Source organism: Engystomops pustulosus, chromosome 8, assembly GCF_040894005.1.
Source record: "Engystomops pustulosus chromosome 8, aEngPut4.maternal, whole genome shotgun sequence".
Lineage (NCBI taxonomy): Eukaryota > Metazoa > Chordata > Amphibia > Anura > Leptodactylidae > Engystomops > Engystomops pustulosus.
Window position 1 is genome coordinate 118,921,469 of NC_092418.1, and position 24,658 is coordinate 118,946,126.

The window sequence follows — 24,658 nt, forward strand, 5'->3', positions numbered from 1 at the left end:
GTACAGGATAAGTAATGTCATGTATGTACACAGTGACTGCACCAGCAGCAGAATAGTGAGTGCAGCTCTGGGGTATAATACAGGATGTAACTCAGGATCAGTACAGGATAAGTAATGTCATGTATATACACAGTGACTGCACCAGCAGCAGAATAGTGAGTGCAGCTCTGGGGTATAATACAGGATGTAACTCAGGATCAGTACAGGATAAGTAATGTCATGTATGTACACAGTGACTGCACCAGCAGCAGAATAGTGAGTGCAGCTCTGGGGTATAATACAGGATGTAACTCAGGATCAGTACAGGATAAGTAATGTCATGTATGTACACAGTGACTGCACCAGCAGCAGAATAGTGAGTGCAGCTCTGGAGTATAATACAGGATGTAACTCAGGATCAGTACAGGATAAGTAATGTCATGTATGTACACAGTGACTGCACCAGCAGCAGAATAGTGAGTGCAGCTCTGGAGTATAATACTGGATGTAACACAGGATCAGTACAGGATAAGTAATGTCATGTATGTACACAGTGACTGCACCAGCAGCAGAATAGTGAGTGCAGCTCTGGGGTATAATACAGGATGTAACTCAGGATCAGTACAGGATAAGTAATGTCATGTATATACACAGTGACTGCACCAGCAGCAGAATAGTGAGTGCAGCTCTGGGGTATAATACAGGATGTAACTCAGGATCAGTACAGGATAAGTAATGTCATGTATGTACACAGTGACTGCACCAGCAGCAGAATAGTGAGTGCAGCTCTGGAGTGTAATACAGGATGTAACTCAGGATCAGTACAGGATAAGTAATGTCATGTATGTACACAGTGACTGCACCAGCAGAAGAATCTCAGAAACCCATCATGTTATATTGTATATAGTGGTGTTTGGGATATAGGGGCAGATTTACTTACCCGGCCCATTCGTGATCCAGCGCGCGTTCTCTGCGCTGGTTTCAGGTTCGGCCGGGATTTATTAAGGCAGTTCCTCCGACGTCCACCAGGTGGTGCTGTTGCGCTGAAGAGCATCGGAACGCGCTCAAGTTCACTGGCCCATTCCTAGTGAAGGTAAGTGCAAGCTCCGCGACACATTTTTTGTTTTAAATGCGGCGGTTTTTCCGAATCCGTCGGGTTTTCGTTCGGCCACGCCCCCCAATTTCCGTCGCGTGCATGCCAGCGCCGATGCGGCACAATCCGATCGCGTGCGGCAAAATCCCGGGGCAATTCAGGGGAAATCGGCGCAAATCGGAAATATTCGGGTAACACGTCGGGAAAACGCGAATCGGGCCCTTAGTAAATGACCCCCCAGAGTGTTAGGTTGGGAGGGGGGGTGATGGTGGAGGGAATTTGGAATTGATATTGGACACTGGATTGGACATTGGATTGGACAATGGTCTGGACTTTTTAATGCAAACTTTGGACATTAGACCAGTGTCTGAGGGAGGGAGTGGGCATGGGATTCAGTTTAGTGTAGGGTGCATTTTGTTTAATTAAAAAAAATTTAAAAAATTTAAAATGTGTTATTTCTGTGGGGTGGTTATTAGAGGGGGGGGGGGCGTTTATGTTCATTTATGTTAATAATATCTTATGTTAGGTGTGAATGAGGCAGGACCAGCAGGTGAGTTGTTGTAAATATTTTGTATATATTGTACATAATGTTTGTTTTCTGTTTTTGGTATGTTTTATATTATATATTTTAATAAAAGATCTACAGGATGTAACTCGGGATCCCAATGTGGAAATAAGTTATTCAGAACTATTACTAACAATATAAATGGTGTATAATGTGTTATGTGTCTTCTGCTATGGTGTTTTAATCTGAAGATATTTTTGCCTGGAATATGTTTCAGCTTTTTCTATTGTGCATTCAGAAGTAGAGCAATAGTTAGAACCAGAACTGTGCAGAACTTGTGCCACTCACCGGGTCTCCTCCCCCTCCAGCAGTTTTCGGTAGGTGGCGATCTCAATGTCAAGCGCCAGTTTGGTGTTCATCAGATCCTGGTATTCCTTCACTTTCCGGGCCATGTCTTGCTTTGCTCTCCTCAGGGCATCTTCCAGGTCCTGAGCGTGAGTCTTGGCGCTCTGGACGGCTTGTTCCCCGTTCTCCTCAGTGTGGGCGATGGTGTTCTCCAGGTTGGTTCTCTGAGAGTTAAAAATAAAAAAATAAGGATAAAAAAGTTTTGACAAAATTTCCCCGGCCAAGTAGGGAATTAGATGGAGGTCTCCAGTCTGGAGATCCAGGCCACATTTTGGGCATACTATTCATTAGGGGACATTTTTTAGGCCAGTATTTTGGCGGGCTAGCCCTGGAATAATGACAATTACTGGAGATTCTCAAGTAATTGTGATTAATTCAGGCTTACCGTATATACTCGAGTATAAGCCGACCCGAGTGTAAGCCGAGGCCCCAAATTTTACCACAAAATACTGGGAAAACCTATTGACTCGAGTATAAGCCGAGGGTGGGAAATGCATTGGTCACAGCCTCCCCAGTATATAGCCTGCCAGACCCTGCCCCAGTGTATATAGCCTGCCGCCGCTGCCGGACAGATCGCACAGAAGATATACAGGGGTCACGGGAAAGTTGAGTTTAGATATATTTATTTTTTTGACTCGAGTATAAGCCGAGTTTGGGTTTTTCAGCACATTTTTTGTGCTGAAAAACTAGGCTTATACTCGAGTATATAAGGTATATACCAAATGTCCCTCTTCATTGCACCCCCACGCCAAGAAGGCATGGTGGAGGTGTGAAGGGGATGTGGGTGGGGACCCAGAAGTGCAGCTGCCCAAAGGATACATACAGCCTCCAGAAGTATCTGCTGTGATGGGGGGAGGAGCTGATGGATAAAATGTGATGATGTCATTACTAATAGGGTCATGCCCTCTATCCATGTGTACTAATATGATGCAACGAAGGAGCCCCAGTGTACGTGTGGAAGAAATGGGTGCCGGCGCCCGCGGATGGACTGCTCTGGATATAGTTCCTTTAAAAGCGTATTTTATTCAATGTGCAACGCGTTTCGGCCCGGGAATTGGGCCTTCATCAGGCATAAAACATTGAATAAAATACGGTTTTAAAGGAACCATATCCAGAGCAGTCCATCCGTGAGCGCCGGCACCTCTTCATTGCATCAACACAGCGTCCTCTGAGCGTTTTTGGAACAGACGGCCATGAGGAAGGAGGAGCTGGCAGCCACTAAGGATAGATCTGCACAAGGCGCTTCTTTTGAGCACACTAATCACAATTTTTATGCATTTATAATTTTACCTGGCCTACTACACTAGGAGAGCGCCTAGTTTCTCCCCCGACATTTGCTCCCTTCTCGAGGACCTGCAATCTCGAGGGGATCCTATAGAGGGGCTCCATACTCTGCCCTCACCGAGATGGTAGATACGTCGCTGGTGATGATGGAACCGCCTGCTCCTAATTCTGAGCTCACCCGGTGCAGATGGCCACATCATCATCACTTGCCCTACCTCACCAGCATTGCTCCAGTGGAAGAAGATACAAAGAGGAAGACTAAGGTTAATGTTTTTTTTTAAATTGCCTTAAACTTTGGGGGCATTGTTACCATTGAGGGGCATTGATAATAAATAAAGGGGGGAGTCTAAGATGGCTAAACTGGGGAGGACAGTGAAGGCTAATGTAGGGGACACTGTGACTTGGCAACTGTGGGGCAGTTGTGAATTGGCTACTGTGAAGGACACTGTGACTTGGCTATTTTGAGGCAATGTGACTATTGGCCACTGTGGTGTACTGTGACAATTGGCTTCTTGGGGGGGGGGGGGGGGGGTCATGGTTACTATAATGACTACTCAGGGTCCACTATTACTGTATTGGCTATTGGCGCTGTTAGTATAGTGGCTAATGTGAGGTTCCTCTTACTATGTACCCCTGGGGTACGGGCATGGGGTACTGTGACTTGGCTACTTTGGGGCAATGTGACCATGGGCCACTGTGACACAATGGGGCTCATTTACTAAGGGCTCCACAGCTGCACTTTCGTCGGGTTTCCTGACTTTTTCAGCTTTGAAACGAATTCCGCTGCGATTTTGGCGCCGAGTTTCACGCGACAGAAATCGTGGGGCGTGGCCACCGGAAAACCTGATGGTTCAGAAAAAACACAGAATTTAAAAAACGAAGTGTGTCGCAAAATCAAGCACTTACATGCACCAGGGAGAAGATGGTGAACTCCGGGGACACCTGGTGGATATCGGGTGCATGACCTTAGTGAATCGCCAGAAGACCTGAATCCTCGTCGAAGAACGCGCCGCTGGATCGCGGCAGGACCGGGTAAGTAAATGAGCCCCAATGTGTCTTTGGGCTACTGTGGGTGGAACCATTACTCTATTGGCTACTGTTATGGTGCTTTGACTATATTGGCGGCACTGTTTTTATATTGGCTACTGTGGGGGCCCTGTTACTATATTGGCTACTGTGGTGGTGTTAGGTGGACGATATTGGTTACTGTGGTGACATATTTGTAATATCTGCAGGAGCAGCATGGGGGTGCATTTATAATCAACTAGGGGGTATACTCATGTGGGTACCCTAAGGGTAACGGTGAAGGCTACTGTGGGAGAACTTTTATTTGGCTACTATGTGTGGGTGTGGGGGGTTCTCTGTGACTTGGCTATTTTGGAGCAATTTTACCTTGGGCCACTGTGCAGCACTGTGACTATGGGCTACTGTGGGGGGCACCATTACTATACTGGCTACTGTTAGGGTGCTTTGAGTATAATGGCTACTGTAGGGGCACTGTTATGATATTGGCTACTGTGGGAGCACGGCTTGCTAAATTGGCTCCTAACTACTACAAGTAGTGCTACAAATCATGTAGGTGAGGCTCTTTGTAATTCATTTTAGATATACTGCAGATAGTCTGGAGAAGGCGCAGTTCTGCTCTGTTGAGCTGCAGCGACCGTGTATAGATAAGAATGTAAAGCAAATAAAGCAACTGGTGCTTAGACGTTAATAAGTACAAAGAGAGAAGCGTTCAGAAATGAGACACAGGAATAAGTCAATAAAATAAAGGGTACTTAGAGCTGTGATCATAATAAGCCTAAATTACCCCTCATACTGTGTAATGTGAGATCTTCATATACTTGTGACTTACTACACTGTGTACTCTCATTGCCTCTCTGGCCACAAGAGGGCGTAAACCATCATAAAACTATCTACTCCTACTGCATTCCTTGAACCACTTCTTTTTTTCTTGATATTAGAAAATTAAAGGTTATATTTTAAAAAATTTAACCAATTTGGTAAAATTGTGACAATTATGTAGTTAGCTTGGTTCTGGGGCTGTATCTATGTAGTTAGCTTGGTTCTGCGGCTGTATCTATGTAGTAAAATTGATTCTGGGGCTGTATGTATGTAGTAAGCTTAGTTTTGGTAATGTATCTATGTAGTCACCTTGATTCTGGGGCTGTGTGTATGTATTAAGCTTGGTTCTGGTGCTGTGTGTATGTAGTCAGCTTGGTTCTGGTGCTGTATGTATGTAATAAGCTTGGTTTTGGGGCTGTATGTATATATTAAGCTTGGTTCTGGTGCTGTATGTATGTATTAAGCTTGGTTCTGGTGCTGTATGTATGTAGTCAGCTTGGTTCTGGTGCTGTATCTATGGAGTAAGATTGATTCTGGGGCTGTATGTATGTAGTCAGCTTGGTTCTGGGCTGTATCTATGTAGTAAGCTTGGTTCTGGGGCTGTATGTATGTAGTCAGCTTGGTTCTGGGGCTGTATGTATGTAGTCAGCTTGGTTCTGGGGCTGTATGTATGTAGTCAGCTTGGTTCTGGGGCTGTATGTATGTAGTCAGCTTGGTTTTGGGGCTGTATGTATATATTAAGCTTGGTTCTGGTGCTGTATGTATGTAGTCAGCTTGGTTCTGGTGCTGTATCTATGTAGTCAGCTTGGTTTTGGGGCTGTATGTATATATTAAGCTTGGTTCTGGTGCTGTATGTATGTAGTCAGCTTGGTTCTGGTGCTGTATCTATGTAGTAAGATTGATTCTGGGGCTGTATGTATGTAGTCAGCTTGGTTCTGGGCTGTATCTATGTAGTAAGCTTGGTTCTGGGGCTGTATGTATGTAGTCAGCTTGGTTCTGGGGCTGTATGTATGTAGTCAGCTTGGTTCTGGGGCTGTATCTATGTAGTCAGCTTGGTTTTGCTAATGTATTTGTGTAGTAAACATGGCTCTGGTGCTATATCTGTGTAGGAAGCTTGGTTCTGTTCCTGTATCTGTATAATAATCTTGGTTCCGATGCTGTTGCTATGGTTTTGGTACTGTCTTCATGTCATACATTTAGTTATGTTCTAGTTCTATGTAACCAGATTTGTTGTATCAATGTTTTTATGCACTAAAAGAAACATCAATTAAAAACTCCAGACCACTGGGGAGATTTCACAGCCCAGGGCGAGGCATAATCTTAAACCCTAATACTGCTACCTGACATTGACATTACTGATTAGATATTGATAAGATGTGAAATTGGGCAAATGCCTTGTATGGTGACTTAGGCTTTGCCAGTGGAGGTGGGCACTATGGCTGGCATTGCCCACAGGGACTGCATCTGGTATTGCTGACATTATTGGGTTGGGATATAATATATACCACTGCAAGAGGTGTGGCTAAAAGCAAAAGTGGGTGGAGCTAACAGCAGCCTTGTACCTGATTTTTTAGGGCCTCATTGTCGTTGTTGACACGTTGTATCATCCGGTTTAGATCCACCACCTCGTTCTTCAGTGTCTTTAACTCATCGCTTGTCCGTTTACCCTGATTCACCAAGTCATCAATCTGTGAACAAAGCCGTAAGTGTAATACGGTCCCCACCAGTGCACTGAATCAGAACTGAACCACCAGCTCTTAAAGGGATCTGTCAGCAGCTGTGGCCATGCTGACTGCAGCCAGTGTTGTGTATGCTTCCTGAAGAGATGTGCAATTATACATATTCTGTATGTATTCTGTTGTTAGTAGCAGCAGAACTGTGAAATATGGAATATATTCCAAGATTGTAGCTTCTAAGGAGGTGTCCTCACACTGCTGTGCTCTTAGCTCTGCATGTTAAAGTGCTCCACAGTCCCTACCCTCTACATGTAGTGGCTGCTGTATTATATAGTCAATATACTGGTCAGATTTTACTTGTAGGGGAAGGGGCTATGGAGCAGATTTTTGCACAGAGCTAAGAGCACAGCAGTGTGAGGTCATTGTGAAGTATTGTTATGTTATTAATGAAAATGCTTTTATTTTATATGCTTGCTAAATGCTGAAACTAAGAAGATGCACAACTGTGGATGAAGACTGATAACAGTCTGATAACACAATCCTGCGCAGAGAAGAATGTGCGGCTCCCTGGGCTGATTTACTACCGATTCCAGGGAAAGAGACGTCTTTTGTTTCTGCAATGCCCATGTGATGATTTACTAACCAATGAACTATGGACATTACTTCTTATCTTTCACTAACCAAGCCCAGGTCCTGCCCCACTGAAAGTTATGTATAATCCTTTGTGAAGCAAATAAAGCATCTCACATCTGCCCTGGCATTACTGCTCCACACTGATTGAGATATTACACCATACTTTGTCTTGGTGTGGATTTCTTTGAGCTCACTCTGTGATTTTTATTAGTCATTAGAGAACCTGAGGTTGTGTGAACAAGGGCAGAACTTGACATCATCACTACAGTGCACACGAAGAAGCCACAAGCCTGGAATATGACTAACACGGACCTTTCCTAGCCCCGTCTGTAGTGTTACATGGTCAAATCTGTTGACAGAAACCCTTCAGTGCCTCCCTGATCCATATAGGAACCGACATAAATCCTCCCACAAGGTCCACAGATCCCTTTAAGAGCAGGTGGGGTTGGTTAGGAGGCAGGAGATAACAATACATTGGAGGAAATGTATTAATGCACGTGCACCAGAATTTTGGCTGATTTGCACCAAGAAATGTGTTGTGCAACATTTATGAAGGTTTTTAGTCCTTTTTTTTTTTGTCCCTTTTCCAACATTTCTGACTAAGAGCGTTTGGCCTCATGGGAAAATCCCCCCTTCATCTCCCACCTTGCTCTTGTACCAGTGCTCGGCCTCCTGGCGGCTCTTGTCTGCCATGCTCTGGTACTGCGCCCGGACATCATCCATGATGTGCTTCATCTCCAGGTCTCGGTTATTGTCCACCTCTACCTTCACGCTGTCGCTGTGCACCTGAGACTGCAGCTCCTGGATTTCCTACAGCAGCAACAAAAAGAAACATAAAAGACATTAAAAAGTTAGAAAATGATTTTTTTTTTTAGCTTTTAGGTTTACTGCGTTTTGGATTCTTTACTAAATACAAATTTATATTTCAGTTGCCCGGTAATTCCTCCTGTCGGGGTGTACACCTCCGGAATTAGTCACATTATTATTTGTCTTTACATGTTATTTGCCCATTTTTAAAGGAATCGATAAAGGTTACATTTTATTCCGTCACTTTTCCCTCCTTGTGGATTCTGCCTAAAATTATATTTACTTCTTAATGTGAATGTGCTTAAACTGGTTTGCAAGTGCAGTTTGGGGCGCGTCCTCACACTGCTGTACTCTGTGCCTTGAACTGCTCCAAAGCTCATCCTCTCAGTTCTGTGTGACTGCTGTAGTATTCAACCAGAAGCTCTCAAACTTTTACTCACAGGGGCTGGGGTGCAACTCAGAGAATAGAGCTCAGAGCACAGCAGTGTGAGTACAATCCTCCAGTGTACATAGAAGCCCCACTCATTTTGTTATGTCTTATCTCTTACCCTCATCATTGTCCCACCAGGGGCAGGCATTGAATTCCTATCTCACCTCCTTATACAGCTGCTTCAGAACCTCAATCTCATCGCTCAAACTTTCCAGCTTTGATTCATTGTCCACTTTGTGCAGGTAGGTGTCATCCAGGTCCTGGGGGGCAAAATTGAGTTAAATGTTATACTGAAGTAACGGGAAGATTGCATCAGACAGATGAAGGCGACTTTAATGCTGTTGGGGTGAACTGGGATTGATCTGTGACCAGCCATGTTACTATAGAGGGGGGGGGGGGGGGGTAATTTACATGAATCCATAGATACCAGGAGTTTGTAACATTTGGGAAAAAATCACTAGCAGTCCCACTTTCCACTATTGCCATAGGTATCAATGCATCCGCGCCCCCCATGTTCATGACCCTACAGTTCATGGCACAAACCTTCTTCGTCAGCACAAAATCATTTTCTAGTTGATTTCTTCTATTAATTTCATCCTCGTATCTGCAAGCGACATGGAAAATGGAAGACATAAACATACGGATGACCTGGACCCTATATACAGCATCAAAAAACAATGGGGGTTATTTACTAAGGGCCCGATTTGCGGTTTCCCGACATGTTACCCGAATATTTCTGATTTGCGGCGATTTTCCCTGTATTGCCCCGGGATTTTAGCGCACGGGATCGGATTGTGGCGCATCGGCGCTGGCATGCACGCGACGGAAATCGGGGGGCGTGGCCGAACGAAAACCCGACGGATTCGGAAAAACTGCCGCATTTAAAACAAAAAATGTGTCGCGGAGCTTGCACTTACCTTCACTCAGCCCAGCTCGGTGAACTCCAGTGCGTTCCGATGCTTTTCAGCGCAGCAGCGCCACCTGGTGGACGGTGGAGAAACTGCCTTAATAAATCCCGGCCAGACCCGAATCCAGCGCAGAGAACGCGCCGCTGGATCGCGAATGGACCGGGTAAGTAAATCTGCCCCATTGGGTTTATACCTCTTGGGACTTTGGAAATATTTTATTCAATTATTTCAGGGGAGAACAATGAAGATATGACACTGATACAATGTATAGTAGTGAGTGTACGGCTTGTATAACAGGGTAAATGTGCTGCCCTCAAAATGATATTACCACAATCCCCTCCAAGACGACCACTGCTGCGCTGTGTCTGATGGTGAAGATGCTGGACTGGCCAAACATGTCTCCAGACCTAAACCCTACGGAGCATCGATGGGACATCCTCAAATGGAGCGCAAGGTCTCTAATATCCTCTGTAATTGCCATCATAGATCATAGACGGGTTACTTACAGGATAGGTTCTGTAGATTTGTTCTTAAGTTGAATTTGTATGTAAGTCGAAACTGTATATTTTATAATTGTAACCCCAACTAAAATTTTTTTTGGTTTCTGTGCCATTTGGAAATCAAAAATGTTGGGTTGTCACAAGAACCAGGAGTAACAATAAAGAACAATTGTAGACACCAGTGATAACTGTTACAGCTGATTATTGTAGCCTTGGACTAACAAACAGTAAAATACCAACATCCAGAGGTCCGTTTGTAACTAGGGGTCAACTGTAAGTGGGGTGTTCTTAAGTAGGGGACCGCCTGTATATGTTATCTATTGCCTCTTGTTTCTAAAATCAACTTCTATAATTATGCTACTGAAACAGCGTTACCAGAGCCCCTCCGTGCTGTATCTTCACAGACTTTTACACTGTCTCCTGCTGTAATCTCACACAATGGGAGGGGGAGAGTGCTCCTGCACAGTGTAAAAGCTTGTGAATATACAACAAAGAAGGGCTTTGGTAACAGCCCCAGAGCCCTTCTGTGTTTTTGTTTGCCGGTTGAGACATTAACGGCCGCGTGTTGTGTTATTTTGAGAACACATCAGATTTACTGTTATACAGACTGTACATTGGCATCTTCAGTGTTGTCCCCTAAAAAGACAATAAAATGTTTTTAAAAAATGTGAGGGGCGAACTCACTTTTCTGAGATCCTGCATATTACATTATGTGATGGTTTGATTGTGTTCTATTTGGGTTTTGTTCAGTATGAGATTATTATAATTATTGTATTATACATTCACCATATGGCACTATAAAGGGTGCACTATATGGCAGTGTTATATGCAGAATATATGATGGTATAAATTACACAGATGCAATATAACTCCAAGCCAGGACCACCCACAGAGCTTGACCCAGCGGCCGTGGTGGGGTATATTGGGGATGTTGCCCCCTATTACCTGCTCTTGAGCTCCTCCACCACGGCCTGCATGTTGTGCAGCTCGCTCTGCAGCTTGTCCTTCTCGTGCAGGAGGCCATCAATCTGCTGCTTCAGGTGGTTGCCGGAGGTCACCGTGATCTGGTCAATGTTAGACTTGTAGGTGTCCTTCTGCTTCAGGAGCTGCAGTTGGGTCTTCAGGATCTTGTTCTGTCTTTCCAGGTCCCGCACCTGTCAGCAAGCAGAGTTGTTACTGTGGTGGACGCATCTGAATGTTCAGCTGTGTAATCTGCGTGCGCTATATAAAGAATTATTATTAGTCATCATTATAATCACATACAGCAAATTGGGCATCACCATTTACTGCAGGTTCAGACTACAAATAATTACTTTGTAGTCTGTAACCAAGGAGACACTATGCCTGCATGGGAGCTGTGGACTGAAAAAAGGAAATTTCCTTTATACTTTCAGTGCAAATGAGAAATAAAACTGGTAATAGTAATGGAGACAATGAGGCAGATTTACTTACCCGGCCCATTCGTGATCCAGCGGCGCGTTCTCTGCGGTGGATTCGGGTCCGGCCGGGATTTATTATGGTAGTTCCTCTGCCGTCCACCAGGTGGCGGTGCTGCGCTGAAGAGCATCGGAACGCGCTGGAGTTCACCGAGCCGGGCCAAGTGAAGGTAAGTGCAAGCTCCGCGACAAATTATTTTTAAAAAAATGCGGTGGTATTTCCGAATCCGTCGGGTTTTCGTTCGACCACGCTCCCCGATTTCCATCGCGTGCATGCCAGCGCCGATGCGCCACAATCCTATCGCGTGCGCCAAAATCCCGAAGCAATTCAGGGGAAATTGGCGCAAATCGGAAATATTCGGGTAACACGTCGGGAAAACGCGAAACCGCCCCTTAGTAAATGACCCCCAATGGGCCTAATTTACTTACCCGGTCCAGTCGCGATCCCGCGGCGCGTTCTCCAACGTGGATTCGGGTTTTGCTGGGATTCACTAAGGTCATGTGCCCGATATCCAGCATGTGTCGCTGCTGCGCCGAGGTCCGCCGGAGTTCACCTGCTTCTTCCCGATGCATGTGAGTGCTGATCTTGTGACACACACATTTTGTTTTTTAAATTCCACGGTTTTTCCGAATCCGTCGGGTTGTCCGATAGCCAGGCCCCCGATTTCTGTTGCATGAAAGCCGGCGCAATAGCCTCGGCGGAATTCGGCGCAAAACCGAAAAATTCAGGAAACCCGACGAAAGTGCGGCCAAGGAGCCCTTAGTTAATGAGCCCCAGTCTCTCTTATCCTTATAGAAAAGACCTTGAAGTTGTAGGGGGGCTGATATTTGTAGTTCAGGAAATGACAGTGCACACATTGAGGCACATTTACTTGCCCGGTCCAGTCGCGATCCAGCGGCGGATTCCCCGACGTTGATTCGGGTTGTTCCAGGATTCACTAGGTCCGTGCACCGATATCCACTAGGTGTCGCTGCTGTGCCGAGGTCCGCCAGAGTTCACCTTCTATTTCTTGGTGCAGGTAAGTGCGTGTCAAGCGACACTTGCCACGCCCCCGATTTCCGTCGCATGCAACCCGGCGCCAAAATCCGATCGTGTGCGCCAAAATCCCAGCAGAATTGAGCGCAAATCAGAAATCGTCGGGATACTCCACAGAATTGCGTGATTCGGGCCCTTAGTAAATGACCCCCATTATATTGTATTATGTTATATAACATGACAATAAGTCTTGTTATGTCATATAGATACATTACTTTCTGTTCTATAGAATCATACTAATCTATATTATGTTATATTATTATTATCTTTTCGGGGAAGATACATTATAACAAAATATTTGAAAAAAACCCTCTTCTATTCTGCTCTCTGTCAGTGATGGCTCTGTGATGGGGGCTCCTGGTCCATTTGGACTGGAAGTGATGATGTCATATGTATTGTGTACACATAACCACTGAGCCAGGTTGTGGTGTGTATGAATGGCATGTGACATTGGTAGCCAGGGACCGGCTCAGTGCTCACATGCACAATGGATATATCATCGCCATTTCCAATTTGAAGCCATAAACCCTCTTTTTTATTCGAGTTAGTATAATAACTTTCCACTAGAGCAGTGGTGGCGAACCTATGGCACGGGTGCCAGAGGCGGCACTCAGAGCCCTTTCTGTGGGCACTCGTGCCATCACCCGAGCACCAGACTCAAATAATCTTCCTGCAGTTCCAAGCAACATAAAAGATGCTGCTTCCAGTCATATATTAAAGTGATACTTACTTGTTACTTCGCTACTTGGGACTGTAGGAAGAGGGAGAATGAAAAGACAGGGCTGAATTATCTTTGCTGGCCCCACGATTCTCTGTGTGCAGAGGGACACTGGAAAGAAGCTAAAATAATGCAAATTTTCCATCTTGTCCTCAGGAGGCCAATATGATCGAAAGTTGTTGAAGAACAGAGAGCAATAAGTTACTGCTTTGATTTTTTGTTGGCACCTTGCGATAAATAAGGGGGGATTTGGGTTGCAGTTTGGGCACTCGGCCGCCAAGAGGTTCGCCATCACTGCACTAGAGGGTGAATAGAAACTTTAAGGTGAAACCAAATGTAATTACTGGATATTATATGGATGTAAATAGTAGAAGCTGAAAAAAAAAACTAAACAACGTAAGAAAACCTTTTCATTTATTTATTTTTACTGTCTTTACTCCAGGCAAATCATAACAAATTCCCGAGAAAGTTATTCGCTTTGACTGCAAAAATCCCAACATGATGCTACTTTCTAGGGCAGTGGTGGCGAACCTACGGCACGGGTGCCAGAGGCGGCACTCAGAGCCCTTTCTGTGGGCACCCGGGCCATCGCCCCAGCGCACCAGACAGAACTCAAAGAATCTTCCTGCAGTTCCAAGGAACTTAAAAGATGCGGCTTTCAGTCATATATTGATACTTATTTCGCTACTTGGGACTCTAGGAAGAGGGAGAATGAGTAGATGGGGCCGAATTATCTTTGGAGGACCTCCTGCTGGCCCCACGATTCTCTGTGTACAGAGGGAAACTGGAAAGAAGCTAAAATGATGCAAATTTTCCATCTTTCTACTGTGTTGCTGCCCTCAGGAGGCCAATATGATTGAAAGTTGTTGAAGAACAGGGAGCAATAAGTTACTGCTTTAACTTTTGGATGGCACCTCGCGATAAATGAGGGGGGTTTGGGTTGCAGTTTGGGCACTCGGCTGCTAAAAGGTTCGCCATCACTGCTCTAGGGTGACACTGAGGATGCGGAAACCTGTCACAGATCTAGTGCAAAAAGAAACGCCGGATGGTTTATAATGCACAGATGCACAATGTATAATATAATAATGTTAACACCTTTAAGATCATTTATCTCGTAGATTAATCACAATTAAAAATTTATCATCACAAAGCCAGAATGTATTAAATCCTTATTTTTGGGTATGGGCGAATTTACTGAAATGGATTCTCTTCCCCCTCCCATTTGGCTTTGTGCAGAGGAGACAAATGTTACTAATCTTGCACAAATAAAAGTGTAGAAAAAAAAGCAGTAACAAAAAATGTGGTGACAGAAAAAAAGAAGACAAAAGAGATCCACCAGTGTGTTATTACCAGTGTTATTACCGCTGGTGGCCACCAGGTGGTGCTGGTTACATGGCTATGACACAGGGAGGGAGCTCTGGCGCCTGTGTGTCACCATCTCATCTTCTAGTAATAGAAAAAGCTTGAGGATAGACACACATATATATATATAGAATACTTTGCGGATGAGATATATGACATTACATAATGACCTATTATTTTAATCAAGATTTTCTGAAGAGTTTTTGCAGATAAATAGTTTGGACTGTTCTGTATGATGGACTACTAAGTGTGTACTACTACTCCTATCCTGTATGTGTGTATATATATGTATAATATATATATGGGCTTAGCACAGTACTACTACTCCTATCCTGTATATATGGGCACAGCACAGTACTACTACTCCTATTCTGTATATATGGGCACAGCACAGTACTACTACTCCTATCCTCTATATATGGGCACAGCACAGTACTACTACTCCTATCCTGTATATATGGGCACAGTACTACTACTCCTATCCTGTATATATGGGCACAGCACAGTAATAATACTCTTATCCTGTATATATGAGCACAGCACAGTACTACTACTCCTATCCTGTATATATGGGCACCGCACAGTACTACTACTCCTATCCTGTATATATGGACACAGCACAGTACTACTACTCCTATCTTGTATATATGGGCACAGCACAGTACTACTACTCCTATCCTGTATATATGGACACAGCACAGTACTACTACTCCTATCCTGTATATATGGGCACAGCACAGTACTTCTACTCCTATCCTGTATATATGGGCACAGCACAGTACTGCTACTCCTATCCTGTACATATGGGCACAGCACAGTACTGCTACTCCTATCCTGTATATATGGGCACAGCACAGTACTACTACTCCTATCCTGTATATATGGGCACAGCACAGTACTGCTACTCCTATCCTGTACATATGGGCACAGCACAGTACTGCTACTCCTATCCTGTATATATGGGCACAGCACAGTACTACTACTCCTATCCTGTATATATGGGCACAGCACAGTACTACTACTCCTATCCTGTAAATATGGGCACAGCACAGTACTACTACTCCTATCCTGTATATATGAGCACAGGACAGTACTACTACTCCTATCCTGTATATATGGGCACAGCACAGTACTACTACTCCTATCCTGTATATATGGGCACAGCACAGTACTACTACTCCTATCCTGTATATATGGGCACAGCACAGTACTACTACTCCTATCCTGTATATATGAGCACAGGACAGTACTACTACTCCTATCCTGTATATATGGACACAACACAGTACTACTACTCCTATCCTGTATATATGGACACAACACAGTACTACTACTCCTATCCTGTATATATGGGCACAACACAGGACTCCAGTTCGGACCCCCTGGGCCCCGGCTCCCCTGCACACAGGCTCCTGCTGCTGAGGCCGGTTCTCATGGCACTGCGCCCATCTCTATACCTGCCCCATGAGAACTGCCCTGACATTGTCCATGACCACGAAGGGCAAACAGTGTGTGGCGGCTGTGCCCGGGGGGGGGGGGGGGGGGGTGTGGGGCCTAATACCAGTAGGGAGGATCCTGCCTCAGGGATTACACCGCCCGTGTTTACAGAGGCCATGGCACAATGAGCTGGTAATGACACCAGATCCGGCCATTATTCTCCGGCATTGATTTTCCCACCATCCTGTGTGTCCCCTGCCCAGGATTACATGCGGGTCACACGGGATCTTACCACATCAGCGTGTGTCAGGCTCTGCCAACGGGCTTATCTGCTACCTGGGAAGGGACCATTTTATGCGATTTTAAAGATCTCCACTTGCTGTCAATGAATGGAAGCTATTTTATGTTTACACCCAAAAGGCTTCAAATATTTTATTACGTGTAATTTATCACAGATGAGGATACATTTGTATCAGAGCAGATGATCCTCCGGGCCCCCGACAGATACTGATCCTCCCTCCACTGATACATTGTAACATTGATCAGAAACAGGGAGAGATATGTGCTGCTCACAGAGGATTGTCTGCACTGAATGCAACTGTAACAAACCCTCAGCTGAGGCATAGTAAGGCTCAGATACATGTCATATGTCTTCATTATTTTCATTACCAGCCATCACCCATCTCTAAGATAGTCCCACGACTTGTACACCTCGTACATTTCAGACATGTTTTGCACCAGGGACATATCTGCACATCTTTGTGAACGCTGTTTCCTTCTTTCTACAATTCCTAAACAGACCCCCAATCCAAGAAAGACAACCACCGAGTCCAATTTTTATTTTTGGCATCCAAATTTTTTTTGATTCTTTTATAAAGAGGGTGGATTTTTTTTTTACCTAACAAATGATTCAAGGGCATCAGGATGAAGGACTGTATGCAGGCTCCATGGGTGTTAATGGAGCCCCTCAGGCTCATTTGCATATAGTCTTTCATCCTGGTGGTAGATGCCCTTTAAAGGACACCTGTCATCAGGTCTGTGTCACTTGTCCTGTCACCTCTACCTGTTGGAGCAGCTCACAAGGATCCCATCCCAGACATTATCTAGTTATTTCATACATTAATCATTGTAAAATCATCTATTCTTTATCATGTAAATGAGGCTGGTCACATGGTCAGAGGCAGTGATGTCACCCCTGTTCCCCCTCCCCTCTCCTCCCCCTGCTCATGTCTGTGTGTAATGTATAGTAAAGCATTGCTAGTGTGTGTGCTGCATCTGCTGACATGCTGCATCCTCCTAATACACAGAGACACAGACTTCAGCTAAACATGAATCTGACATGGCTGCATCCTGGAGCTGTTGTATCCCTCCTATACACACACACACATGCACACACAGGCCGCAGGGGGCGCCAGCACCAGGAAGCACATCATTATACAGCCCCACATCATTATACAGGCTGTCAGTCATGCACTGGGGGTGTGGCTGTACCTCCCACTCATGAATAAGCTGGACAGCTTGAATATGCTAATGCTTCGTTAGACATTTCACAGGTCATTTGCATACAGCTTTAGGACCTCATTGCTTAGGTTTACAGGCATGTAGAGGGACAATGAAGGGATAGAGGCAATGCACTCTAATGGCAGTTTATGAAAATATATTTAGTTTAGGGGTTATTTTGCATGACGGGTTCTCTTTAAGTCATGCAGTGCTGAAGTCACCACTAGGGGGTGCTCACTGCATCTGTATCTACTCTATGCATACATTTGACTGCATTGTGCTCCCCCTAGTGGCTGCTACTGCAATTGCTATCACTATAGAAGTAGTGTTCTGCAAAATTCACCAGTGATTGACACTACTCCTACACTTCACTACACTTCTGCTGAATATTGCAGTCGGCTAAAGGACCAAAGTGATTTTCCTCGAAAAATGCCTCTAATTCTCCAACCATTTATTGTGCATAGCTCCACTGTAGACCCACTTGCAGCAGAACCTCAGCTCATTGTCATGTCCAATGCACTTAGGGCTCATTCACACAGAAAGGTAAAAGATCTCAGATTTGCAGCTCTGGGATATTCAGGGCATTTTGTCCTCATCCCAAAGGACAATTGCATGTGAAGAAAACTGAATTTCAGTAAAATAGAAAGTTTTGCATAAATTCTATGTTCACCATTTTCAAGATTTTAAGATCTCTGATTGCTGTAAAGGAACCATTGTCCTGTACATATCAGGAAAAATGTACTAAAAAACTCTCACTTGAACACCTACAAGAGTCAGTGGGGCTCATTTACTAACGGTCCGTTGGACGCATTTTCCTCGGATTTCCCCGGGATTTTGGCGCACGTGATCGGATTTTGGTGCATCGGCGCTGGCTTGCACGCAACAGAAATTGCGGGGTGGGCCATCGGGCGCAAGATCAAGCACTCACATGCAACAGGAAGAAGAAGGTGAACTCCTGTGGACCTCAGCTTGGAAGCGACGGATGCGGGAACATGGGCGCACGAGCTTAGTGAATTGCGGCAGACCCGAATCCTCGCCAGACAACGCAACATGAGATCGTGACGGAACGGGTAAGTAAATGTGCCCCAATAACTGCTGTGCTCCTGTACCTCGTGTCTCAATCCTCCCTCCCAAATAGATTGCGAGCCCTGAGGGCGCGGTCACACGTTCCTCTAGTGTTGCGTTCATAACGCGATGCTAGCGCACAGGGGGCGGAGCTCGGCGCAATCACATATGCGTTTCCAGGAAACTCATTCGATCTGGTTATCATGGGCAGAGTCCTCCCTGATCTTTGTAGTTTTGTATTTTGTCCTTGTCTGAATGTATGGAAATCCCGTATCGCTTGTACAGCGCCATAGAATCAATGCAGATAATAATAATAATAATAATCTATCAGTGGGGACAACGTTCTGTGATCTGAGTCCGTAGCAGCAAATTTCTCCCACCGTGGACTGAATCATTGAAGCAGATTCTCAGGAGATAACATTGGATTATTCAGAGCAGATACAATCTGTAGCAAATATCACATCCTGTTTTTGTAGGCTTTGTTTTATTAAAACCAGTGGTTTAAAATGTAATGTAACTATTCACTTAGAGCAAGCAGAGATCTTCAAAATTGGGATAAACTGAAGCTTTATATTAGATTAGAAAAAGCCAAAACTTTTCAATGTACAATGACGACTCGTTAGATACATAAAACCATAAGACACATTGCCAGGTAGTATGTGCGGAGTAAGACCCCCATGAGCCCTTGGGGTGTATGAATATTAAGGCCCCTACAAGTCTGGGGTCACTTCCTACATCTGCTACTAGAATCAGCTTTTGGGGAATGGAGGATGAGGCCCTTCTGCTGCTCTCAATCTGAGGTTTCAGGACCTCTGAAGGACCTTCAGAGGTCCTGTAATGGCTCTTGTGTACATTTGTATTAAGAGTATGCACAGATTTATGAGGATTTCATAGGTTCAGGTCCTTCTCCATAAAAATTTTGGGGTGGTTTGGGTGGCCATGGGCCACTAATGCCTACCAGACAATATCATCATTGATTGGATTAGATACACCAGCTAAGTATATAGTATCACACAGGATAGGATTAGATACACAGCTCAGCAGACAGTATCATATATTATAGGATTAGATACACAGCTCAGCAGACCGTATCACACAGGAGAGGATTAGATACACAGCTCAGCAGACCGTATCACACAGGAGAGGATTAGAAACACATATCAGTAGACTGTATTACACATTACAAATTTGGTTACAGCAGCTTAGTAGTATTAACATAAGGCAGGCTTTGATACATCATACAGTATCACATGATCATGGATTGAGAAAACAGCTAAGTAGCAGAATCACATGATAGTCTTAGATAGATCAAGGCAACAAACAGTATCATGCATAACAAGTTTAGATACCAGGAGGTATCACACATGATAGATTTAGGAGTGGTTTTGTGCGTGTTCCTGGATGGGGTTAAAAATTGGGGTTAAAAATTGTACTGTAAATTGGTATAGAAGATGTATAGAGTTCAGCAGACAGTATCACACAGGAATGGATTAGATACACAGCTCAGCAGAGAGTAAAACACATGGCAAGATTAGATACACAGCTCAGCAGAGAGTATCACACAGGATAGGATTAGATACACAGCTCAGCAGACAGTATCACACAGGAGAGGATTAGATACACAGCTCAGCAGACAGTATCACACATAGGATTAGATACACAGCTCAGCAGGCAGTATCACACAGGATAGGATTAGATACACAGCTCAGCAGGCAGTATCACACAGGATAGGATTAGATACACAGCTCAGCAGGCAGTATCACACAGGATAGGATTAGATACACAGCTCAGCAGACAGTATCACACAGGATAGGATTAGATACACAGCTCAGCAGACAGTATCACACAGGATAGGATTAGATACACAGCTCAGCAGACAGTATCACACAGGGGAGGATTAGATACACAGCTCAGCAGACAGTATCGCACAGGATAGGATTAGATACACAGCTCAGCAGACAGTATCACACAGGATAGGATTAGATACACAGCTCATCAGACAGTATCACACAGGATAGGATTAGATACACAGCTCAGCAGACAGTATCACACAGGAGAGGATTAAATACACAGCTCAGCAGACTGTATCACACATGATAGTATTAGATACACAGCTCAGCAGACAGTATCACACAGGATAGGATTAGATACACAGCTCAGCAAACAGTATCACACTGGATAGGATTAGATACACAGCTCAGCAGACAGTATCACACTGGATAGGATTAGATACACAACTCAGCAGACAGTATCACACAGGATAGGATTAGATAAACAGCTCAGCAGACAGTATCACACAGGAGGGGATTAGATACACAGCTCAGCAGACAGTATCACACAGGAGAGGATTAGATACACAGCTCAGCAGACAGTATCACACAGGAGAGGATTAGATACACAGCTCAGCAGACAGTATCACACGTGATAGATCTATATTCTGACAGCGTCACACATAATAGACTCAAACACAGTAACTTATAAATATTGGGGGTAATTTATTAAACATTTTGCGCCTGTTTTTTGTTGGACAATCCCAGGATTTTTATTTTGTGCCTCTTCTGAGTCTGCGCTACAAAAACCTCAGGTTTCCAAAACTCCTTTTTTTGTCTCTCAATTTGGGCGCAGCTTTTGTTTCACTTGTAGTTTCCCAGGTTCCCTATTTCCGTGCACATCTACATGTGATATCATAGGGCAGAACTCCGTGCTACAGACCCTGTGCCACAATGTAACAGATGATCCCATTAGCTACGCAATGGGGAGCATTGGATAGTATTGGATACATCAGTGTATCCTCATGTATCCTCCGCTCTTACACATTGTAGGGCCGGTGATATGGGGCAGATTTGCATCACCTCTATTACTCTCCATAGTCAGAAATGGCTGATAACAGGGAACAATACTCACCATTCAACCATTCAGCACATACAAGAAGCTCTGCAGGTTTCACTCACCTTATCTATAAAGTTGACAAACTGATTGTTGAGCCCCTTGATTTGCTCCTTCTCCTCGTTCCTCAGTTGGTGCAGTTTGGGGTCCACCTCCAGGTTGGGGAGTGAGGATAGAAGGAAGGTGCTGGACCCTGGGGTCACCCTGGACAGGTTCATGCCACTTATGGCTCGCTGCATCCCTGGCTGGTAGCCATTGCTTTTTCGGAAGACGCTAGGCCTCCCTGAGAGCGAGCCGTGGGACCTGCTGCTGAACCCCCGGTTGGTGGCATAGTGGCTGTTGTACAGACTCATGGTGTCCTGGGACCAACTTTGTCAAAGAAGTGGAAATTTTACACTGAGAGGACGACTCCTCGGAGACCTGTTGGCTTTTCCTTCTAGTTTGTTGACACATTATTTGAATGAACCTTCCTCCTTGGGTTGGTCATGGCTCCAGTCCAGACCCATCCCCAGATGCCACCACCTTGTCAGCAAACAATTCACTCCTCTCTACATAGACTTTACTACAACCCAACATGAGATGAAGTCCCCAATAAGTTCACCACTTACTCCTTACTTACTGTCTTTAAAAGGAACCTGTCAGCAGGTGCCATCATGTTAGGTATTGTCCCTGGAGATCAGATTTACCAAAATATGGAAGACTTCAGTATTTTTCACAGCTCCATAAACTTCTATGGGAAGGCAAAGGCTGCAAATAGGAACAAGAAAACATTGCAGATGGGACACAGATACCGACCTGTAAAAAACCATCAGTGACCATGACTGAATAACATTGAGATGAATTTATTGTGCATGTCGCCTCATACTGGTGCTGGGTGTGCAGGAGAGATCATGTGTACGTTGCTTTTGTATCTACTTTTGACTATGACAGCGCCAATCCTTGGATGTGTGACCCCAGCCTTACTATGTGGGGTGTTGTCTTGTACAGTCCCCTCCCCCTCATTAATATTACTGTACACATCACCTGTATACATGTCCGCCCAGCCTCAGCTGTGATCAGACCTGACGGCACGCCTCAGCTGCAGCAAGTATCCATGCAAATCCCGGCTGAGCACCTTCTGTGAAACTCTGAAGCCTGGCTGCCGACTCAAAGTCATCTCAACGACTTCTCCAATACCGGCCAGAACCTGAAGGCATCCTATACCTTCCACTTCTTCTTACTTTCTCCTGCATCTTACCTTCACAATGTCCTTCCAGGTGTCCTCAGGTGCCCCAAGCTGGCGCAGTAGCTCATCAAGCCAGATAGGCTCTGGGGATTTTAGGACATCAGCCTCCAGACTCCAGTCCTTGCGTTCTGGGTTGGATCTATCAGCCATACGATCCGTTATGGAGTCATCTCTTCCTTCCTTGCGCTCAGGGATAGACAATTTCATACAGAATAACCATCAGGAGGTCATGCAGGAGCTGAATGAACGTCTTGCCGGCTATCTCCAGCGTGTCCGTGGTCTGGAAGAGGAGAATCGTAAACTGCAAGAAGAGATCGAAGATGTATCTGCAAGGAAGAACCCCGCTCCTCGAGATTGGGAGGTCCACCAGGCTCCTCTGCAGCAACTGCGAAAGCAGGTGAGACCCTTCAAAATGTGGTCTAGCCACAGACTAAAAGAAGCTGGAGATTCCTGGACCTTGGTGCAAAGCAGTCCCAGCTCATGCCTGATGTGCCAAGGACCACCAGATACTGTATCATATCGTGACGACAAATTAGCATATAATCAAATCGGTAAAAGACCATCTCATTGACAAGACCCTTCAGTTCCTCTATATATCCTGCATACTGACCATCTTTTTTATGTACATTTTTGGCGAATATTTAGCATGGGTGCAACGGGAGACTTGTAATAATGGTCACAGAATAGGGAATAAGTAATTGCTGGTGGTCCGACCCCTGGGAACCCCTGTAAATATGAAGCTCAGGAGCGCAGGCTGGACCGGTTCTTCATTTACTTCTATGGGGCATCTATCTCCTGCTGCCCCATAGAAATAAATGGTCCAGCGTGAACCCCTGTGTCTAGTTAATGAAGATCCTAGTGATTGAGCCCCAGTGCTCCTACTCCTATCCCCTATCCTGTCTTGTGTATCACGGCCTCTTTAAATGCCAATGTTTAATCTTGATACATTGGGGGACATTTACTTAAAGTGTCGGTGTCTGCATTGGCTTTGTTACCGACCTGCTCTCGGAAAGAAGACACACATTTAATATTGTAGAGCTGTGCAGAGACGTTTCTGGCGCCGAGACCATTTTCTGTCCCCGAGACCATTTTCTGTCCCTGGGACCAAAATCTGTCCCAAGCACCAGAAATGTGTCCAACAGTCCCTGATAGACCAGTTTTCTTTTGGTCTACTTTCCGCCAGTTTACAGCGCCCAAAAATGGCTGTGACACATATTAATTCTGTCTGAGTTTCCACTCCGCCAAAGCCACGCCCCTTTTCGGAGAAGAGTCGGAGCAGGCGGAAAAAGTCATTTTTTCTGTCCCCGACAGCTAATAAATAGGTAGGAGAGCAGAACATGTGGTGAGAGCGCCACAAAACTGGCGGAAACACCATAGTAAATGTCCCCCATTGTGTCACTGCAATAAGCTTCAGCAGGGTGGGCAATGGCAACATTCACCCTGACCCCCCTGTCCCGCAGTGTGGTGAATCTTTATGTGTTATATGATGGCAGTGTCTATTAGATCTGATCACATTCATATCCTGTGTAACTTCATCAGGGGTCTTATATTATCACCATCGCTGCAGTCAGGTGTTACCACTGCTCTGTCTGCCTACAATGTGCAGTCTGTAGTATGATAGGAGAAGGGAATGCAGAGAATGCAGGTGTAGTAGGGGATAAGACACAACTGAGAACCTGTCTGTGGTTCATAGCCCCATTTCTATAATGTATAGTGAGCCCAAATATTATAAAACATAAACCAAATAATAGCAGCATACTGTGTACAAGTGATAGCTATGCTCAAATACCCTACAGAGCCCAAAAAATATGATCATACAAACCCTAAATTGTAGGACCAGACAGTGCCCAAATAATAGGGTCATACAGTTCCCAAATAATAGGGTCATTCAGTGCACAAACAATGGTATCATACAATGCCCATCTTAT

General features: G+C 44.9%; 2 protein-coding genes across 3 annotated transcripts in view; one reads left to right on the top strand and one right to left on the bottom strand.

Annotated features, from left to right (window-relative positions):
- LOC140075960 (keratin, type II cytoskeletal 8-like) overlaps positions 1–21,945 on the bottom strand; it is a 48,118-nt gene extending 26,173 nt beyond the window's left edge. The window contains exons 1-7 of the mRNA XM_072122417.1: positions 21,571–21,945; positions 11,011–11,219; positions 9,201–9,261; positions 8,822–8,917; positions 8,066–8,230; positions 6,674–6,799; positions 1,926–2,146 (exon numbers count right to left, since the gene is read on the bottom strand). Of these exons, the coding sequence (XP_071978518.1) occupies positions 1,926–2,146; positions 6,674–6,799; positions 8,066–8,230; positions 8,822–8,917; positions 9,201–9,261; positions 11,011–11,219; positions 21,571–21,858 (1,166 nt within the window). The 5' untranslated portion in view covers positions 21,859–21,945. The remainder of the gene's footprint in view (positions 1–1,925; positions 2,147–6,673; positions 6,800–8,065; positions 8,231–8,821; positions 8,918–9,200; positions 9,262–11,010; positions 11,220–21,570) is intronic.
- Positions 21,946–22,539: 594 nt separating this feature from the next.
- Positions 22,540–24,658, top strand: part of LOC140075961 (keratin, type I cytoskeletal 18-like) — a 51,559-nt gene continuing 49,440 nt past the window's right edge. For both annotated transcript variants that reach the window (XM_072122419.1, XM_072122418.1), the window contains exon 1: positions 22,540–23,127. In XM_072122419.1, coding sequence (XP_071978520.1) covers positions 22,750–23,127 — 378 coding nt within the window. In that variant the 5' untranslated portion in view covers positions 22,540–22,749. The remainder of the gene's footprint in view (positions 23,128–24,658) is intronic.